The sequence below is a fragment of the Poromitra crassiceps genome (genome assembly GCF_964638095.1).
Source record: "Poromitra crassiceps genome assembly, chromosome: 5".
Taxonomy (NCBI): Eukaryota; Metazoa; Chordata; class Actinopteri; order Beryciformes; family Melamphaidae; genus Poromitra; species Poromitra crassiceps.
In genome coordinates this window covers 35,836,049-35,854,583 of record NC_139642.1, presented here as the reverse complement: position 1 = coordinate 35,854,583, position 18,535 = coordinate 35,836,049, and the positions used below count along the sequence as shown (strand labels likewise).

The window sequence follows — 18,535 nt, the reverse complement described above, 5'->3', positions numbered from 1 at the left end:
TTTGTGTTTCCCTCTCTGATTGGATATTTTTATTCCTATTATGATACTGTATAGTAGTTTCTTCATCTCTTTCCCTTTGCGAACACGCTGGTATGAACGGCTTAAGGAAACTTTACCACATCCTTGGATTATAAAACCTTTGCCTGCAAAATAATATTTGACTTTGACAAAATACACACATCTTAATTGAATCGTACATTTTGTCTTGGTTGCCTAAATTCATTACTGTTTTACTCATTGACAATCATTGTCAATTAGACCAGTGGTTCTCAACCTGGGGGTCGGGACCCCCCAGGAGGTCACGAGATTATTTTGGGGGTCGCGGGATGATTGGCAAAAGAGAAAAAATATATATATATCTCTCATGATGATTAAATCTCCCATACCAAGCTTTAATGTATTATAAAGCTATAATACATATATAAACTATACAAAGTGAGTGAGTGAAATCAGTGTGTGAATGGTGCGTACTGTCGTTGGGTTGCAGCGGGGCGGTTCTAAGTCGACCCTTATAAGACTATTGAAAAGCCCTGTGGGTCCCCGGGCCTCGACTTGAGAACCTCAATCATACAAAATCTATTGTGTTCTGAGCTGTTCCCTCTCTCCTCCTGCCTCCAGACGCCGCATGCTGAGAGCCACAAGAAGAACAGCGTTCGTCACAAACTGGTGTCCCTCACCCTGAAGAAGAAATCCAAGATCACTGAGGAGGTGAAAGAGAGAGATATAAACTAATTATTGGTACTATTTTAAAGGCAGAGACTTGTACAACTCGTAAGATGGGTTGATAATGCAATTTAAAAAGGAGGGGAAGAAGAGTAGAACTGACAGGTTTAATTGTGTAGCCATGTGACATGGTGCAGTCTGATATTAGCTGAATGATTGTATGGAGTGTGTACGAGGAAGAAGAACAAGATGGAGGAGACACGTTGTCATGGCCGGTCAGAGCTGCAAGTACAATACAGAAAACTAGATGGCAACCTAGACTACCGTATATAAATACATCTGGGCTTTCTTTTCTTTTCTTTTTTTACACTTTTAGTGTGCAAATTCTTTTTGATCTTCTAATGCTCTGACTTACCTGACTGGCCAAGAAAATCTGGGCATGGAAAGTTAAGTAGTTGCGCTCTCTGCTCCCTCAGCAAATACTGTCAAGGTGCCTTTGAGCAAGTCACTGAACTATAGAAAACTGCAGCAGTACAGTCTACATCAGTACAGTCTACAGTAGACCTGTACAGTCTACATCAGTACAGTCTACATCAGTACAGTCTACAGTAGACCTGTACAGTCTACATCAGTACAGTCTACATCAGTACAGTCTACAGTAGACCTGTACAGTCTACATCAGTACAGTTCAAAATAGCACTGAATTAAACTTGTAATGAAAGTTGTAAAACTATTATCAATAACTACACATGATCACTTTCATTAAAACATTTCTGAACCAGAGGATCATTCATATAACTAGTTTTTCAGCAACATGAATATTACAGTTGATAGTGTGTCTACAGGAAGTGGTTGGCACAACCATAACAGTTGGAGTATGATGTGTTTACTTTTCAGGTCACCAAGCGCCTTAACGATGGCGAATACGGTCTCCATGGCAACAGCATGCTGGAGGACCGGCCGACGTCCAACCTGGAGAAACTCCACTTCATCATCGGCAATGGCATCCTGAGACCAGGGCTGAGGTGGGCGCGCGCACACACACACACACACACACACACACACACACACACACATACACTCACTCACCCTACCTACCCTGTGTGTGTGTTTTCAGGGATGAGATCTACTGTCAGATCTGTAAGCAGCTGAACCAGAACCCATCGAAGAGTTCGCATGCTCGCGGCTGGATCCTCATCTCTCTGTGCGTTGGCTGCTTCGCTCCCTCCGACAAGTACCTCAAGGTCAGGAGGGTTACACTCTCACTCCATTTTATTTTCCCATGTTCTCACGCTCAAAGTCAGTATGAAATATGGATGAGTTTCATTCCAAAACGAGACACAAATGGTTTAAAATAAACATGAGTAACATGTTACTCATGAGTAAAAAAAAAAAAATAAGAAAAAGCTGAAACTTTTAAAACATTTAATGGATTTGTGGTTTGTTTCTTCACATTTTACATTATTTCTATAGCACAACACATAATTGCTGTACAGGCAGAAAATGAATGTCACTACCTTTATTTTTCTAAGATGTATTTTTATCATTAGCTATTCTCATGCTATTGTACAAACAAACTCAATTCTTTCTGTGAATTACTGTTGATAATAACACAAAATGTTTTGTCACCTGCCCTTCAGTAGGCTACGTACATAAATACATCTCCATCCAAAAATAGGTTAAATCTCTCTGTTATTGTCAATAAATTAGCTATTCTTAGTTGTGTTTTCCCACAACTATTCTAATTTGGTTGTAAAACCTGATGAAATAACACAAGCTGCTGTGAATGAGTGTGACTGTCTTTTCCTGCTCTGCAGTAGCAAAGGAGCTTGTCTGTGTTGTAGTTTAGTGGCCCGTCCTGACCCCCTGTCTTTAACCTGCGGTATCTGATGTGTTGTATGTAGTTTAGTGGTCTGTCCTGATCGGCTGTATCTAACCTGCAGTATCTGAGGAACTTCATCAGTGGCGGTCCTCCGGGCTACGCTCCTTACTGTGAGGAGAGGCTGAGGAGGACCTTCGTCAATGGGACCAGAACACAGCCTCCCTCCTGGCTGGAGCTCCAGGTCCACAAACACACATACACACACACACACACACACACACACGCACTTGTCACTGAAAAAAGCAACAATTTTCACTAGGAATTTTGCTACATACCCGATGCTTTGGCTTACTGTAATACAACTACAGTATTCACCTTATGCAGAAGAGTCCGTCTGGCTTGAGAGACTAACAGGAAGTGTAAATACAATCAGAACTTCTGATTGTATTTACACTTCCTGTGACTCATAAACCTAGTCTGACACATAATTTGAGTCAGACTAGTTTGAGCAGGTAAAACAGCCGGCGTTTTGAAGAGGAAGTTGTGATACAATGTAGTGGGTGGGGCTGCATAAGGTGAATAATTTGGCACCAATGCTGGATTTCTCTTCTTTTTTCCTACTATTGAATATTGTAGTTTCCTATGAGTGCAGTCCAATCAGACCTGTCTCCTGTACAGTATACAAGGAAGCGAACTACATCCTAAACCTCTATGTTCAATTTGTTAGATGCTACTTTTATAATTGTGTGTTTTTTTTTTAATGTGACATGTATGCAGCCCACCAAGTTGAATTCCTTCTTTGTGCAAACTTGCCTGATAAAAGGGATTGTGATTGTGACGGCCTGGCCCCTCCTCCTCCTGCAGGCCACCAAGTCGAAGAAACCAGTCATGCTGCCGGTGACATTCATGGACGGCACCACCAAAACACTGCTGACCGACTCGGCCACCACCGCCATGGAGCTGTGTAACGCCCTGTCTGACAAGATCAACCTGAGGGACCGCTTCGGGTTCTCACTCTACATCGCTCTGTTTGACAAGGTGCGATGCACACACACACACACACACACACACACACACACACACACACACACACACACACACCGTCCTCTTCTTTCCTGGTGTTACAGTTGGCCTTGAATGTGTCCATTTATGATGCTATTATCATTAATTTGGCATTGTCATCTAGGGGTAACTCAACACACTTCAGGCCACCACCACAACATTTATTTCAAATACACATTGATTTGGGCTGAGCTAGCATTTAGCAACATGACCGGCTTAACATGAAGACTTTCCACCTGGCCGCAGCTCCTCTCGAAGCCCCAGCGCCCCCCAGTGTTGAACTATAATCCCAACGTGAAAGGAAGGAATCCAAAGCGTCCCAAAACACATAAAAACACGGAGACCATGGCCTGCCTCCATGTATCGTATCGTAATCACGTTACTTTGTGGGGTTACGGTTTGATTGTAAAAAAAATCATAATGATTAAATCTCACATACCAATGTATTATATAAAGCTATATAAACTAATAAACTATATCAACTGTATACAAAAGATTTCAGGGAGTGAGTGAAGCCAGTGTGTGAATGTATGTGCACTGTCGTCTCCTCCAGTGCAGACAGTGGCACAGTGACAGGTGATGATTGCTAGCTAGCTAGCTAACTACTGCAATAAAGTGGCTGAATATGGAGCGGTGGCTTCTCAAAAACGTCTGCCAGCTCAAGATGTGGACCAAGAAGACATATGTGAAGGTGGGCCAACTGAAAGTGCAGCGGCAGGAATGGGGGTCATGAACCCCAGCCTAAAGTGTTTTGGGGGTCACGGCTCAAAAGGTTGGAGAACCACTGCTCTGATAACTGAAGATTGACAGCTCGTATCGGGTCACCTCTCAGGTCTCAGCCACTCAGCTACTGTAAACACAGCCCAGAGCACCTTGCAACTGCACAAAGCTTATTCAATCACTGTAAATGGGAGGCGGGACTTAACATATACCGGTACTCTAAATGAGGTAACCTCAGCTCTCATCTATCCAACCATTGATAATTCCTAAATAACGTGACCATCACTCCTGGCAACAAAAACAACAACAGTGAGGATAAATAAAATAAATATGAACTACTGTACTCTTTTATTCCCCCCTGCAGGTGTCCTCTCTGGGCAGCGGTAACGACCATGTGATGGATGCCGTGTCTCAGTGTGAGCAGTATGCGAAGGAGCAGGGCGCCCAGGAGAGGAACGCCCCCTGGAGGCTGTTCTTCAGGAAGGAGATCTTCACGCCCTGGCACTGTCCCACCGATGACCAGGTCGCCACCAACCTCATCTACCAGCAGACTGTGCGCGGCGTCAAGTTCGGGGAGTACCGCTGCGAAAGGGTGACTCCTCTTTTCATCTGATCAAAAATCAAAAATTTCACAAGGACAGAGCAGAATACACAAAACAACTGGATTAAGAAATATTCGCCACTTTTGCACAATCCACATCTAAATTGTCTCATAGCTTCAACACGGCAACATTCGGGGAGATTCGCCTATTTGCCATAGTAAGACGAGAAGATGGAGAATTACCATATTGATAGATATTTAAACATTGAACCAAACCAATGAGCTCCAAAATGAAACATGAACCTCTGACAATAGATTCAGAGGAACCATATTTATGAAAAATGTGTGTACATGACCATTTTTGACAGGGAATTCAAGCAGTCATTGTGGTTGATGTTTCTGGGATTGCTAGCTAATTTGATCAGTCTCGCTGTCTCTCTCACTCTGTCTCTCTCTCCCCCCCTCTCTCCCCCCTCTCCCTCTGTCTCTCTTCTCTCCATCTCTCTCCTCTTTCTCTCTCTCTCAGGATGACTTGGCAGAGCTGGCCTCCCAGCAGTATTACGTTGACTACGGTTCAGAGATCCTGTTGGAGCGCCTGCTGAGCCTCATCCCCTCCTACATCCCCGACAGAGAGATCAGCAGCTCCAGGACGGTGGAGAAGTGGGCTCACCTCATCATGGCCGCCCACAAAAAGGTGCTCGTCCCTAGCATCGACATAAATAATTAGATCCCTAGGGAATTGGGCCTGGAAAGTTCTTGAATTTGATGTTTGAGGTCTGGGAACCCTGTAAACACAAATCGACAGGGGTTGTTTTGCATGATCGAGTTGGTTTGTTTTTAAATTAGAGGACAAAACCAAGGAAAAAGCTATCTGTATGCAGAATGAAAAATAATGGAGGGAGAAGACAAGACAGAGGAGAAAGGGAGAGGGGACAAAAAATGATTGCCTTTGCCCTGGCCTGCCACCAAAATGCCCCATGGCTATTTATCCTGTCATTTCACTCTTGCAGAAGTAAACAATAAAATCTCTCTCTCTCTCTCTCTCTCACACTCACTCACTCTTCTCTCTCTCTCTCTCTCTCACTCACTCTTCTCTCTCTCTCTCTCACTCACTCTTCTCTCTCTCTTCTCTCTCTCTCTCTCTCTCTCACTCACTCTTCTCTCTCTCTCTCTCTCTGCGGTTCAGGGTATCTACACCCAGAAGAGGTTTGATCCTCTGAAGGTGAAGGAGGAGGTGGTGGACTTCGCTCGACACAAATGGCCACTGCTCTTCTCTCGCTTCTATGAGGCCTTCAAGTTCTCAGGTCAGCATCCTCCCCAGTGCAAGCAACACTTGCAAACAACAACGCACGCGCGCTCGCACACACTCTCTCTCTCTCTCACACACACACACACACACACACACACACACACACGATATATATATATATATATATCCCTGTTACGCTCTATAATATATATATATATATATATACTGTATATATATATATATCCCTGTTATGTGTGTGTATATATATATATATATATATATATATATATATCCCTGTTATGTATATATATATATATATCCCTGTTATGTATATATATGTATATATATATATATATCCCTGTTATGTGTATATATATATATCTATCCCTGTTATGTATATATGTAAGGGTTAATGCCCGACGAGGTGTACATTATCACTTTTTAAGGGACGACGCGGAGGCGTGAACCGTCCGAGGCGAAGCCGAGGATGGTTTGCCTCCGCGAAGTCCCTTAAAAAGTGATAATGTACACCTCGAAGGGCATTAACCCGCTTATACCATGGTCACTTGCCAACAAAACAATAAGACCAGTCATTTATATTTCCATGTGTAATAAATAAAGCAATCTAAATGGCTAAATGTCTGTTATTCATACTGTAAATCAGTCTTCCACGAAATAAAATAGTCCCTCCCACCTCCACCAATCTCCGTTTTAAAGCCGACTCAAACGTTAACTTCATCACAGGAATGCAGGTTTAACGATGTTTTGCGTTCTACATTAAATGAAGACATTACCGTTTGGCTGCTTGCTTTATTTTGTATGATAGATACGTATTGGCCAAGTATATTAACATTTAAGAGCGAAGAGTTTCAGGAAGTGAAAAGTGCAGCGGGGGCTCGCACTGCATGCATCTCTCTCTCTCTCTCTCTCTCTCTCTCTCTCTCTCTCTCTCTCTCTCTCTCTCTCTCTCTCTCTCTCTCTCTCTCTCTCTCTCTCTCTCTCTCTCTCTCTCTCTCTCAAAGGGCTCGCCCCCGCTCGTGCACGAGCCGAGGGAAATATCCTCTTTGTCGCCGAGAAGAGCCTGGTGACGCGAGGTTAAAAATCTCCGAAACGAAAATCAAAATTGTAAATAAGAGTTATTTTTGATAAACTGAGCACACAGGGGTGATTTAAATACTTACTTTGACCGAGTCAATTTTTTTCTCAACATCCAAAATTGTCATATTAACCCTTAACGGGGGTATAGAGCTCAAACTGCTCTCCTGATAACACTGATGAAACTATGGCGCATTGATATGAACGGTGAACAGACCATTTAGCTAGGTGTCCATTATCACTGTACAATATCACTTTTTAATGGACACCTTGCAGCCAATCAGAATCGAGTATTCACCCAGACCATGGTATAAATATATATATATCCCTGTTATGTCCTTGTTATGACCACATTAACAACAGCATGCAATGTGTCCCCAATCCACTGTGGAAATGGAAATAATTTAGATGCAGATCCAAACAGGTGGCAGGCAGCTCAGACAGCAGAATGACAAGGGAAAGCAAAATGTCAGTGTATATACAAAAGCAACACATTCCCTTATGCTATACATCCAAAACACAGAAAGATCCAAGGCACTTCTCAAAGTTGACATCCCTTTATCCTGGTGGCACACAGTATCAACAATGCATTATGCATTTATTTATTTGTTTGTTTACAGTATTTATTTATTTAATTTATTGTCCTGTACATTCTGTGTTTCCATTTATCCGCTGCTTCTCTCTCGGTGGCTCAGGTCCCAGCCTGCCGAAGAATGATGTGATCGTAGCGGTCAACTGGACCGGGGTTTACTTCGTAGACGAGCAGGAGCAGGTCCTCCTGGAACTCTCTTTCCCAGAAATCTCTTCAGTCTCCAGCAGCAGGTGAGGCACACTGGGAACTGTAGTCAATGATAGACCATACTCCAGTCCCCACTAACAGTAACATTAACACCAGAAATAAGCTTGTCATAAGGTGGAATAAAGCTGATCTTGATTTCATTCTTCTTTCACCCACTTGTTGCCTGTTTCTACATTTTCTGCCTCTCATCCATATTTGTCCCTTTCCTTACTCTCTCTCTCTACCGTTCTGTCTCCCTCTTCCTTTCCATTTCTCTTCACCTCTCCCTCCTCTCATTCAACCTATCCGTTCCCCTTCACTCCCTCCCTCCCTCTCTCTGTCAGAGGGGGTAAGCTGCAGGGTCAGAGTTTCACCCTGGCGACCATTAAGGGGGATGAGTACACCTTCACCTCCAACAACGCAGAGGACATCCGTGATCTGGTGGTGACCTTCCTGGAGGGCCTCAGGAAGAGGTCAAAGTTTGTGGTGGCGCTGCAGGACAACCCCAACCCCCGTGAGTCCTGGGTGGAGATGGCAACAGTGCTGTTTTTCTATTCTGTCTCTCAAACCTCAGAAAATGTTTGAAATGTTGATGAGGTGACTAGAAATAGGGGTTTATATCTTCCTTTGAGCTGTAGAATATTCATCCTGCAAGTTCAACCTCAATTTCTCTGAGAGATTCATATGCATTCTCAGTATTTCAATAATCAGAATATCAAAAACAGCCTTCATTCCTCTGCGGTTTTTGTTCTTATTAGTGAGATTTATACTTTCTATTCAGAAAGTAGTAGGCCGCAACTACCAATTCAATTAGTGATTTGTTTGGATCCGTTATCGATCTTTGATATTTTCTCGATTGATTAATCTATTAGTTGTTTGGTCTGTAAAATGTCAGAAAATGGTGAAAAATGTCTATGACGTCCTTAAATGTCTTGTTTTGACCACAACCCAAAGATATTCAGTTTACTGTCATAGAGGAGTAAAGAAACCAGAAATATTCACATTTAAGGAGCTGAAATTCTTAAAACAATTACTCAAACCGATTCATTGATTATCAAAATATTTTAGGCAATTAATTTAATAGTTGACGAGCGGTTAATCGATTAATCGTTGCAGCTTAGTCTGAAGCAGGATGAAGGTTGAGGGGAAAAAAAACTTCAGTCTGAAAAAGTTTAGTTTAGTTTAGTTCTGCTTTCTTTTTCTAATTTGCAGTGAGAAAACAAGCAAAGTGCTAAATAAAAAACACAATGATAAAAATCCCTGAAAGTCGAGATAGAGATTACTAATTTGTACAGGTAAAGATTAAAAAAGAAGACTCCAAACGTTTATAGAAACTCAATCTCACCTCAGTTCAACCAAAACCAAAAATCTTCCTGTCTTCCCAACCTGTTTCCTGTCGCGGCTCAGCGGGGGAAGAGTCGACGTTCCTGAGCTTCATGAAGGGAGACCTCATCCTATTGGACCAGGACACCGGCGAGCAGGTCCTCAACTCTGGCTGGGCGCACGGCCTCAACGAACGGACCAATCAGAGAGGAGATTTCCCCGCAGACTGCGTCTATGTCCTCCCCACCGTGACCAGACCTCAGCCCGACGTGGTGGTGAGAGAAAACACGCATTCAGATGAGACACACACATGCAGTCCACTCAAGTTTGGGAGGGTTACTTTAAATATGTAATCTTATGCAATTACTAATTACCTGTTAAAAAATTTAATCAGTAATGTAATCCAAGTATCACAATATTAAAGTAATGTAACGATTCATTTCCATTACTTTTGGATTACTTTTGAACAAATTTCCTGCATTTGACTACTGGAGTCTGGGGGCCATGCTCCTCAGGAGGACATTTTTCTAATAATAATAATAATAATAATAATATCTTTCAGATATAGCAGGCTTTCAGTCAAGCTATCTAGTGCCGCCTCTTTCTCATTATTAATAATACAAAGTGAAAAATATCACAATGTCAGCTGGTGCAACAGGCTGCAAACTATTATTTCCCAAATTGTGATGTTATGTGAGGCAAGTGTTGTATTGTGTGTGTATCATTCTTTATTTTAAAATGTATTTCAAATTTGTAATGTTCCTTGTAATCCCAATTTTTAATAAATTAGATTTTTTTAGAAATAAGATTGGAGATTATTTTAATTACATCAAGTCCAGGGGAGACATCTCAACAAAGGCATGATTTTACTGTACAATGTTTATATCATAACTTTCCATTATCAACAAGATTACACTTTTCATGTCCTCAAGGTTCCCTCAAGGATTACCAGATCTTTAAACTACCTTTTCCTCAGAGCATATACCGGTACTGATTTCTTTCTAAAGGAATACATTTGTCCATCTCTGGAAAAAAGAAAAGAAGTTACACTTTATTTGGATAGTCAATGTTGAAAGTCAACTATCAGGTTACACAGTTTTTAGTGACACATCAGTCTTTTGATAGCAAGTTAAGCATCAGCATTACACTATTCAAATAAAGTATGAGCACCAATTCAGAAGAGCTGTTGGGTATGTCAATTTCCCAAGCCTGATTCTGTTTTCCATCGTCTTATTAGCTTTTATTACAGTCTTTTATAACATTTTATGTTTGATACGTTCAAACATGTTTGTTGCTGCTGTGTCTAATCTAATGTAATCTGGTGTAATCCAACCAATCAGGCGCTGGTAACCATGACTCCGGACCAGCGGCAGGAGTCTGTCCGTGTGTCCCAGCTCGTCCAGTCAGAGAGCGACGGCAGAATGAAACCATACACACTGGAGGAGTTCTCCTACGACTACTTTAGGTACACACACGCACGCACGCACGCACACACGCATGCACGCACACACACACACATTTAGAAACAGTAGCATTAACATCCACTTATGTTGTGTCATCACTCATGGCTCTCAATCTCTCTCACCTGGCTTTCTTTCATTCTTTCTTTCGTTCTTTCTTTCTTTCTAATGAATTTTGCCAGTAGTCTCTGTAGTACCTTTGATTGTCACCTCACTTTTTAGTGATGAATCCCATCTTCCCATCTCCTATTCTCCTAGCCATATTTCCATCCAACTGCCATGCCAAGTTCACATTAAGTTTGAAAATTTGGACAAATAAAATATGAATTACATTGTTTTTCAATCAACTGGGAAGAAGCAAATAAATTGGCTCCTGAATGTAAGAAAAATACAAGATCCAACAGATGTATATTTTTTTATAATATTTTAACTGAGTTGTTGTCGTGTGCTTGCTGCTTTTCGCTGCGCTCCACACAATGTAACCTGTGGCTCTTGGTGATTGGTGCAGGCCCCCTCCCAAACACACGCTGAGCAGGGTGATGATCACCAAGAACCGAGGGAAGGACAAGATGTGGAGCTGCACCAGAGAGCCACTCAAGCTGCCGCTGCTCAAGAAGGTGCTAAACCACGAGGAGCTGGCCCAGGATGCCTGCATGGCCTTCATAGATATCCTTTCATGTGGGGCAGCTGGCTTCACTGCTGGGGGAAAAGTCATGAATTACATATTACTTGTTACTTTTCATAAAAGTAATGAATTAATTTACTTAGTACTCCCTGAGAAAAGTATTTAGATCACATTACAGCAGAATAATGTAAATATTGACAGCATTAAATTCAGACTTTCTGAGTCGCATTTACTTTGTCGGCTCGTTCATCTCACTCTGCTGTAATTCGAATATTTCTGACAACTTGAAGGCGGCATGAGACAAGCAGAATTTATCGATGGATAGATTAAGAGGTTATAATAATGCAGAATATAAGAATATAATGCAAGTAATAACCAATCCGTTAGATCAGTAACTGTAACTCCATTACAGAAAAAAGTAATGTGATTACAGTAACACATAAACAAGCATGCACATACAAACACCATAGTTGGTACACAGCATACAGTAGTTGGTATGGAGCTGTTTTCTTTCCTTGACTTTGGCTCCACCTATGATGAAGTACATGGGCGACTACCCGTCCAAACGCACACGCTCAGTCAACGAGCTCACAGACCAGATCTTTGAAGGAGCACTGAAGGCTGAACCTCTGAAAGATGAGATCTACAGCCAGATCGTCAAACAGCTCACCGACAACCACGTCAAGTACGCAAATTGTACACACCTGCTTTATCACACTTTAAAGCCCTATTATGTCGTTTTTTTAATCTCAATATAATAGCTTTTTAATCAATTTGATGCTACAATGACTTCTAACGAATGTTATTCCCACACCGCCTTCTAAAGGCCCGCTCAATTGTGTCAGAACTCAATGTCGGGAAGATGTCCCTAATATTTTCAGTAAAGTTTCATTCAGTCCTGCATGCATTCAGTGTTGTTCCAGCTGTAGAGGTGAGTCCAGCAGATGTTGTAAACCCCTGACTGTGCTGTGCAGGTACAGTGAGGAGAAAGGCTGGGAGCTGCTGTGGCTGTGCACTGGTCTCTTCCCCCCCAGCAACGTCCTGCTGCCGCACATCCAGCGCTTCCTCCAGTCCAAGAAGCACCACCCGCTCTCTGGAGACTGCATGCAGAGGCTACACAAAGCACTACGGTAACACACACACCAAGGTTATACTCAAACTAAACTAAAAATAAAACTACCGTACTCTGGATGTGTGTGTGAAAACAAATAATAATAATACGGATTTATCGGATTTATATAGCACTTTTCCTAGTGCTCAAAGATGCTTAACAAAAACAAAAACTGTCGGCTTTAGAAAAAAAAACTATCTGAAACAATATTGTGTACAAAAACTAACTAAAATAAAAATTTCTTTCATTTTAGTCTTTAGTCAATTTGGTCATATTTGTCAACACAACAAGCATGAGTAGGCATTGCTGCATAATGTTTATTGAGACTGGGAGTCAATTGACTTCACAAAGTGTTTGTATTGTAATACCTATTCTGACCTTCTTAAATCTAGCCCCTGACAAATAACGTCCATATTATTATTATTATTATTATTATTATTATTATTATTATTATAAAAAAATGAATAGCCTACTCAAACTAATAAAAACTAAACTAAAAGTAAACATTTTTTAACTATAAAAACTACACTGAAATGAGCCCACTCTGGAAACTGAAACTAAACTGAATTGAAAACAAAAATTAAAAACGAAAAATAAAATAAAAACAAATGAAAAATACAAAACTATAATAACTCGACACTCAACAACTGGTGCATGAGGTGGGCTACAGAGCAGCTTGTCAACGATACATTCCCTTGACTTCCCACTCAGCTGACTCCCCGTCTCCCCCGTGTTGTTGTTGTTGTTGTCGTCATCATGGTAACAGAAATGGATCCAGGAAGTATCCTCCTCATCTGGTGGAGGTGGAGGCCATCCAACACAAGACCACCCAGATCTTCCACAAAGTCTACTTCCCTGATGATACGGATGAGGTTAGACACACACGCACGCACGCACGCACACACACACGCATGCAAGGACACACACACACACACACGTACACACACACACACACACACACACACACACACACACACACACACACACACACACACACACACACACACGCGCAAGCATGCATGCATGCATGCACATAAGCCTATACACACAAATGAATGTACACATAACACACTGTCTTACAAATTTCCAGTCAGTGGGAAAGTGTTTGAAAATGTAAGATCCTTTCACCACTCTGTGTGTGTGTGTGTGTGTGTGTGTGTGTGTGTGCGCGCGCGCGTGTGTCCACCCACCAGGCATTTGAGGTGGAGTCCAGCACCAAGGCGAAGGACTTCTGTCAGAACATCTCGACCAGACTTCTGCTCAAATCTCCTGAAGGCTTCAGCCTCTTCGTCAAGATCTCAGACAAGGTCAGGCTGACAGACGGCATGGATGTCTTTATGCTAATGATGTTGTAATGAATGAAAAAGGCTGAACTTATAAAAGTGTCAATCAAATGTCCTCAGAAACAAACAAAACAGTTTTATGCTTGATTGGTTTAATGCAAAACAAATGCTATAAAGAACTAAAAAATGCAGCTGTTTCACGTTCAGTGAGCCTGTTTTGCTTCACTCACAAGTGTGCATAATGGTCTTCAATCATTTCCATGTCACTCTCCTTGATATAATTATTTCCTTGATTAGCTTGCAAGGCCACCAAGCTAATGTTCTCTGCAAAATGTGTGTGTGTGTGTGTGTGTGTGTGCGTGTTGCAGGTGATCAGTGTTCCAGAGGGAGATTTCTTCTTCGACTTTGTCAGGCATTTGACAGACTGGGTGAAGAAAAACCGGCCCGCTAAAGACGGTTCGTACCTGCATCAGAAATACCTGACATCAGTATTAACTTTAAGGCACTAAATGAACCAGAGGTGTGTCCCTGCTTTGTCATTACCAGAGAGTAATGTTAGCGGTCCAAGCTTGTCTTTTGAGGACAAACTGATTAGAGCAGCGGTGCTTCTCCCTCTTCCCTCCTTGCAGGTACCGTCCCCTCTCTGACCTATCAGGTGTTTTTCATGAAGAAGCTGTGGACCAACACGGTTCCAGGGAAGGACTCCTTCGCCGACTCCATCTTCCACTACTACCAGGTTGGTTTTATGAGATCAATACAGAGAGAGTGTGTCGGTGGCAGCCATGTTGGCTCCAGGCTCATACATGAAACCCAGCATCTGTCACTCAGCCAAGAAAGATATTCATGCTTACAATGTTTCATGCAGCGATGCTCTCCCCATTCCCACATTAGAAAGTGGGCTTGAAATCAGAGTCATGGAACTGTTGAGTAAATTGCAACTGCTTGGAAATTGTTCAGAGATTTCTATCGTTTTCCATCAGGAGTTGCCTAAGTACCTGCGGGGCTACCATAAGTGTTCTCGCGAGGAGGTTTTCCAGCTCGGAGCGCTCATCTACCGCGTCAAGTTTGAGGACGACAAGTCCCACTTTCCTACAATTCCCAAGATGCTTCGAGAGCTTGTTCCCCAGGATCTGATTCGTCAGATGTCACCTGACGATTGGAAAAGGGTAAAAACGCTAATGCTGAACTACAGAGTTAAGCTAATTGTATCCCATTGGTTTCAATGAGGAATCCTAAGAATTTTAATAATCCTCTATATTTGTATTTTTTTTCTGTATCTGTGTACGTTTGTTATATGTACTGTATATGTTTATTTGTTTAATGTAAAGCGTCTTTGAGTACTTAGAAAAGCGCTATATAAGTCCTATCTATTATTATTATTATTATTATTATTATTATTATTATTATTATTATTATTATAATAATAAGCTATTTTGTGGAAGACAAAATGTGTCTGGTAGAAAAAACACTCTTGATAGTATAGTGATCTGTCTAATAGGCCTCATGTACAATCTGTGCATTTGGTTCATTCCCACAACTAGTTCTACTGTTTTACCAGCCAAGTCGATCCAAAAGAGGATTGATCACTTGTAAATTAGAAAAAATATTAATATTTAACCCAGCTGCTATATTTCTTGTCCAGTAACATGCTGTGTGTGTGTGTGTGTGTGTGTGTGTGTGTGTGTGTGTGTGTGTGTGTGTGTGTGTGTGTGTGTGTGTGTGTGATGTCAGTCTGTGGTAGCATACTTCAACAAGCAGGCTGGTAAGTCGAGGGAAGAAGCCAAACTGATGTTCCTGAAGATCATCTACAAATGGCCGACCTTTGGCTCCGCCTTCTTTGAGGTCAAGGTAAAGACATGTCTACTGCCCTCCTGTCTGTCTGTATCGCTGTCTCTCTCTCTCATCTCTCTCTCTCTCTCATCTCTCTCTCTCTCTCTCTCTCTCTCTCTCTCATCTCCATTAGATGTATAAACAGCAGGTACCTTTCCTATCAGCCATAGGATAGGATATGATATGCATATATGTTAAAATATATGTTAAAATATACAACAACAACAAAACACACACACACACACACAATGGATACACAGCATTTTGGAAATGAAATCCTTCAGATGTAATGGATGGTTGGATATCATAATAATACAGTTTATACTGCTGTTTCTTGTCTTTAGCAAACCACAGAACCTAACTTCCCAGAAATCCTGCTGATAGCCATCAACAAGCATGGAGTCAGTCTCATAGACCCAAAAAACAAGGTGAGTCTGTTCTGAAACACGAGCGAGTCAGTCTCATAGACCCAAAGAACAAGGTGAGTCTGCCCTAAATCAAACATGGAGTCAGTCTCATAGACCCAAAGAACAAGGTGAGTCTGTCCTGAAACACCCAGGAGTGCCCTGCCCAGCTGTCTGCTGTTAAAGGATTATCTTTACTGGTAACTGTAGCTCCCCCTTGGGACAATCAGTGTCATTTTGAAAGCTCCATAAGGATACACATATCCACTTGGTTTCTTGGTATTGACTACTGGTTGGTAACCTACATGTACTGTAGGCCTGTGAGTGGATGCCCGTTTCTATCTACTCTAGTCCTCCTTGTCTCACCAGTGTGTGTATATCCCTCCCTCCCTCGCTCTCTTTCTGTGCAGGACATTCTGATCACTCACCCCTTCACTAAGATCTCTAACTGGAGCAGTGGGAACACCTACTTCCACATCACCATCGGCAACCTGGTCAGAGGAAGCAAGCTGCTCTGCGAGACCTCACTGGTAGGCGGCAGCAACACACACACACACACACACAATTAACACACTCTTGCGTGGTGAACCAAACATCTGCCAGTCAGAAAGGGGTTAAATTTAGGCAAGTAAGCTTTGGTCATTATTAAATAAATAAAAACGTTTGCTAAAAACCAAAACTTCACTTGCAATAGAGACCTTCTTTGTATGATTTGGTTATCGATCCTTCTGAGTTGATGGCAAATAAAATGGCCGATCCACGACACAATTCCAGTCAAAACGACTTCTTGTTTCTAGTTGTTCCTCCTGCACATAATCCTTTCATGAAAGGAGATATGGTGAGAGTTACGATACAGCCCTAACGCAGCCATGCAATACAGAATCTTAGACGTAAAATCTGGCTCAAAGATATTAATGTTGGAAACTGTTATTTTGACCGCTACTCGGCCTAGCCTACAGTTAGCTCCTACGTTTAGTGCCTATAACATTATGTTTCTCTCCCTCAAGTGTTTGCATTCAATGTGAATTGTATGCCTCACTTGCTTATGTGTTTTTGAGTTATCTTTTAGTCTAAGGGTTTAAGGTTACTCACAGTTCACAACTTCTTCCTGCTGTCTGGTCTGGTGAGACCCTGAACATCTTGGCATGGTACACTGACATCTGCAGCTCCGTGGTTTGATTTCTGGGCTGACGAGCTCAGACTTCGTGTGTTGACTTTATAGTTCATGAGGAGTTTGGGAAAGCCATTCCCCAAACGTGATGATGTTGTGTGTTGAAGTTCCGGTATCTTCCTGCTGTCTATGTCTCCAGAGATCTAACGTTATCATAGTCTCTTATGTAGCATGCTGCCATTAGCTAGCAGCTCCCAGCTAGCCACCAGTACCTCCGATAGCAGCCACTGCCACCAGCGCTGCTCTTCTGCCGGCTGTATGTCTCCCATGTCTTGACACTACACACAATCAATTGCCAACTGCTCCACATATGTTTTCCCTACTAAGCGTCTCTCCACACATCCAGCCGGCTGCCTTTAGCAAACAGCTGCTCTCGCCGTGTTAATCTCTCCAAGGTGTGTCCACTTCCTGGTACATCTCTTTCCCTCCCCCATGCAGTGTTCTAGACGCTATATGGAAAAGCATGAACCCTTCACCCTGGATGTGAAATGTCAGTCTCGCCCTGCGTCCTAACTCCACCTAGCGTTAAACCTGCCATCCTACCTCAATAATCTGTGTCATACCCCTACTAAGTACTATCAGAGAAGCTGATAAGTGCGAAAAGATGATATTCTACATATTAAGGAAGTCCTGTCAGACTGACATCATGACTATGACATCCTGCCACAAGACGTATCATAACAGTGAGAAAACTCATAATTTCACAACATTTCAGGAGTCCAGAGTCCCGTAAGCATACGTGTGTGTGTGTGTGTGTGTGTGTGTGTGTGTGTGTGTGTCCGTCACATCTGCAGGGCTACAAGATGGACGACCTGCTGACCTCTTACATCAGCCAGATGTTGACCACTATGAGCAAGCAGCGCTCTGGGCGGGGCCACAGCAAGTGAACGTCTTATTGGCAGGAGGCTGCTGAGCTCATCCGGCACCTGCGCCCCATTGGCCAGCACTGCAGCTGGGGGCGGAGCTTTGCCCACGAGCTGTGGTGGATGAGCCGCAGACCTTCTGCTAGATCGGAAGGGTCTAAGGTCACCAGGGTGAGTTCGCTCGCTAGCGGCAGCGACGACCCCGGCGAGGGCCCCAGCAACTACTCCAGAGAGGGCCCCAGCAACTACTCCAGAGAGGGCCCCAGCAACTACTCCAGAGAGGGCCCCAGCAACTACTCCAGCGAAAGCTCCAGCAACTACTCCAGAGAGGGCCCCAGCAACTACTACTACTACTGCGACTATGATGACGAGCCGTCCAGCGAGGATGACTACCTCTGAACACTCTGCCCACTGGATACATGAACACACACACTAACAGTCAGCCCAGTCGTCACCCTCATCTTCTTTGATTGAGGGACACTGGGTTCTAGGTGCAGGATCACAAGGTTTAGCCATAGACTGTATAAAAATATGG

General features: G+C 42.6%; 1 protein-coding gene across 1 annotated transcript in view; it reads left to right on the top strand.

Annotated features, from left to right (window-relative positions):
* Positions 1 to 18,024, top strand: part of myo7aa (myosin VIIAa) — a gene marked incomplete at both ends in the record, with an annotated part of 63,348 nt that extends 45,324 nt beyond the window's left edge. Inside the window, 24 exons of the mRNA XM_083637093.1 lie at positions 619 to 708; positions 1,561 to 1,688; positions 1,781 to 1,907; positions 2,607 to 2,726; positions 3,350 to 3,523; positions 4,632 to 4,859; positions 5,335 to 5,502; positions 5,995 to 6,112; positions 7,848 to 7,974; positions 8,275 to 8,444; positions 9,338 to 9,528; positions 10,594 to 10,718; positions 11,222 to 11,391; positions 11,870 to 12,023; positions 12,313 to 12,468; positions 13,216 to 13,321; positions 13,643 to 13,756; positions 14,101 to 14,188; positions 14,362 to 14,468; positions 14,713 to 14,898; positions 15,464 to 15,580; positions 15,907 to 15,990; positions 16,377 to 16,496; positions 17,932 to 18,024. Of these exons, the coding sequence (XP_083493219.1) occupies positions 619 to 708; positions 1,561 to 1,688; positions 1,781 to 1,907; positions 2,607 to 2,726; positions 3,350 to 3,523; positions 4,632 to 4,859; positions 5,335 to 5,502; positions 5,995 to 6,112; positions 7,848 to 7,974; positions 8,275 to 8,444; positions 9,338 to 9,528; positions 10,594 to 10,718; positions 11,222 to 11,391; positions 11,870 to 12,023; positions 12,313 to 12,468; positions 13,216 to 13,321; positions 13,643 to 13,756; positions 14,101 to 14,188; positions 14,362 to 14,468; positions 14,713 to 14,898; positions 15,464 to 15,580; positions 15,907 to 15,990; positions 16,377 to 16,496; positions 17,932 to 18,024 (3,261 nt within the window). The remainder of the gene's footprint in view (positions 1 to 618; positions 709 to 1,560; positions 1,689 to 1,780; positions 1,908 to 2,606; positions 2,727 to 3,349; positions 3,524 to 4,631; positions 4,860 to 5,334; positions 5,503 to 5,994; positions 6,113 to 7,847; positions 7,975 to 8,274; positions 8,445 to 9,337; positions 9,529 to 10,593; positions 10,719 to 11,221; positions 11,392 to 11,869; positions 12,024 to 12,312; positions 12,469 to 13,215; positions 13,322 to 13,642; positions 13,757 to 14,100; positions 14,189 to 14,361; positions 14,469 to 14,712; positions 14,899 to 15,463; positions 15,581 to 15,906; positions 15,991 to 16,376; positions 16,497 to 17,931) is intronic.
* Between the last annotated feature and the right edge of the window lie 511 nt (positions 18,025 to 18,535).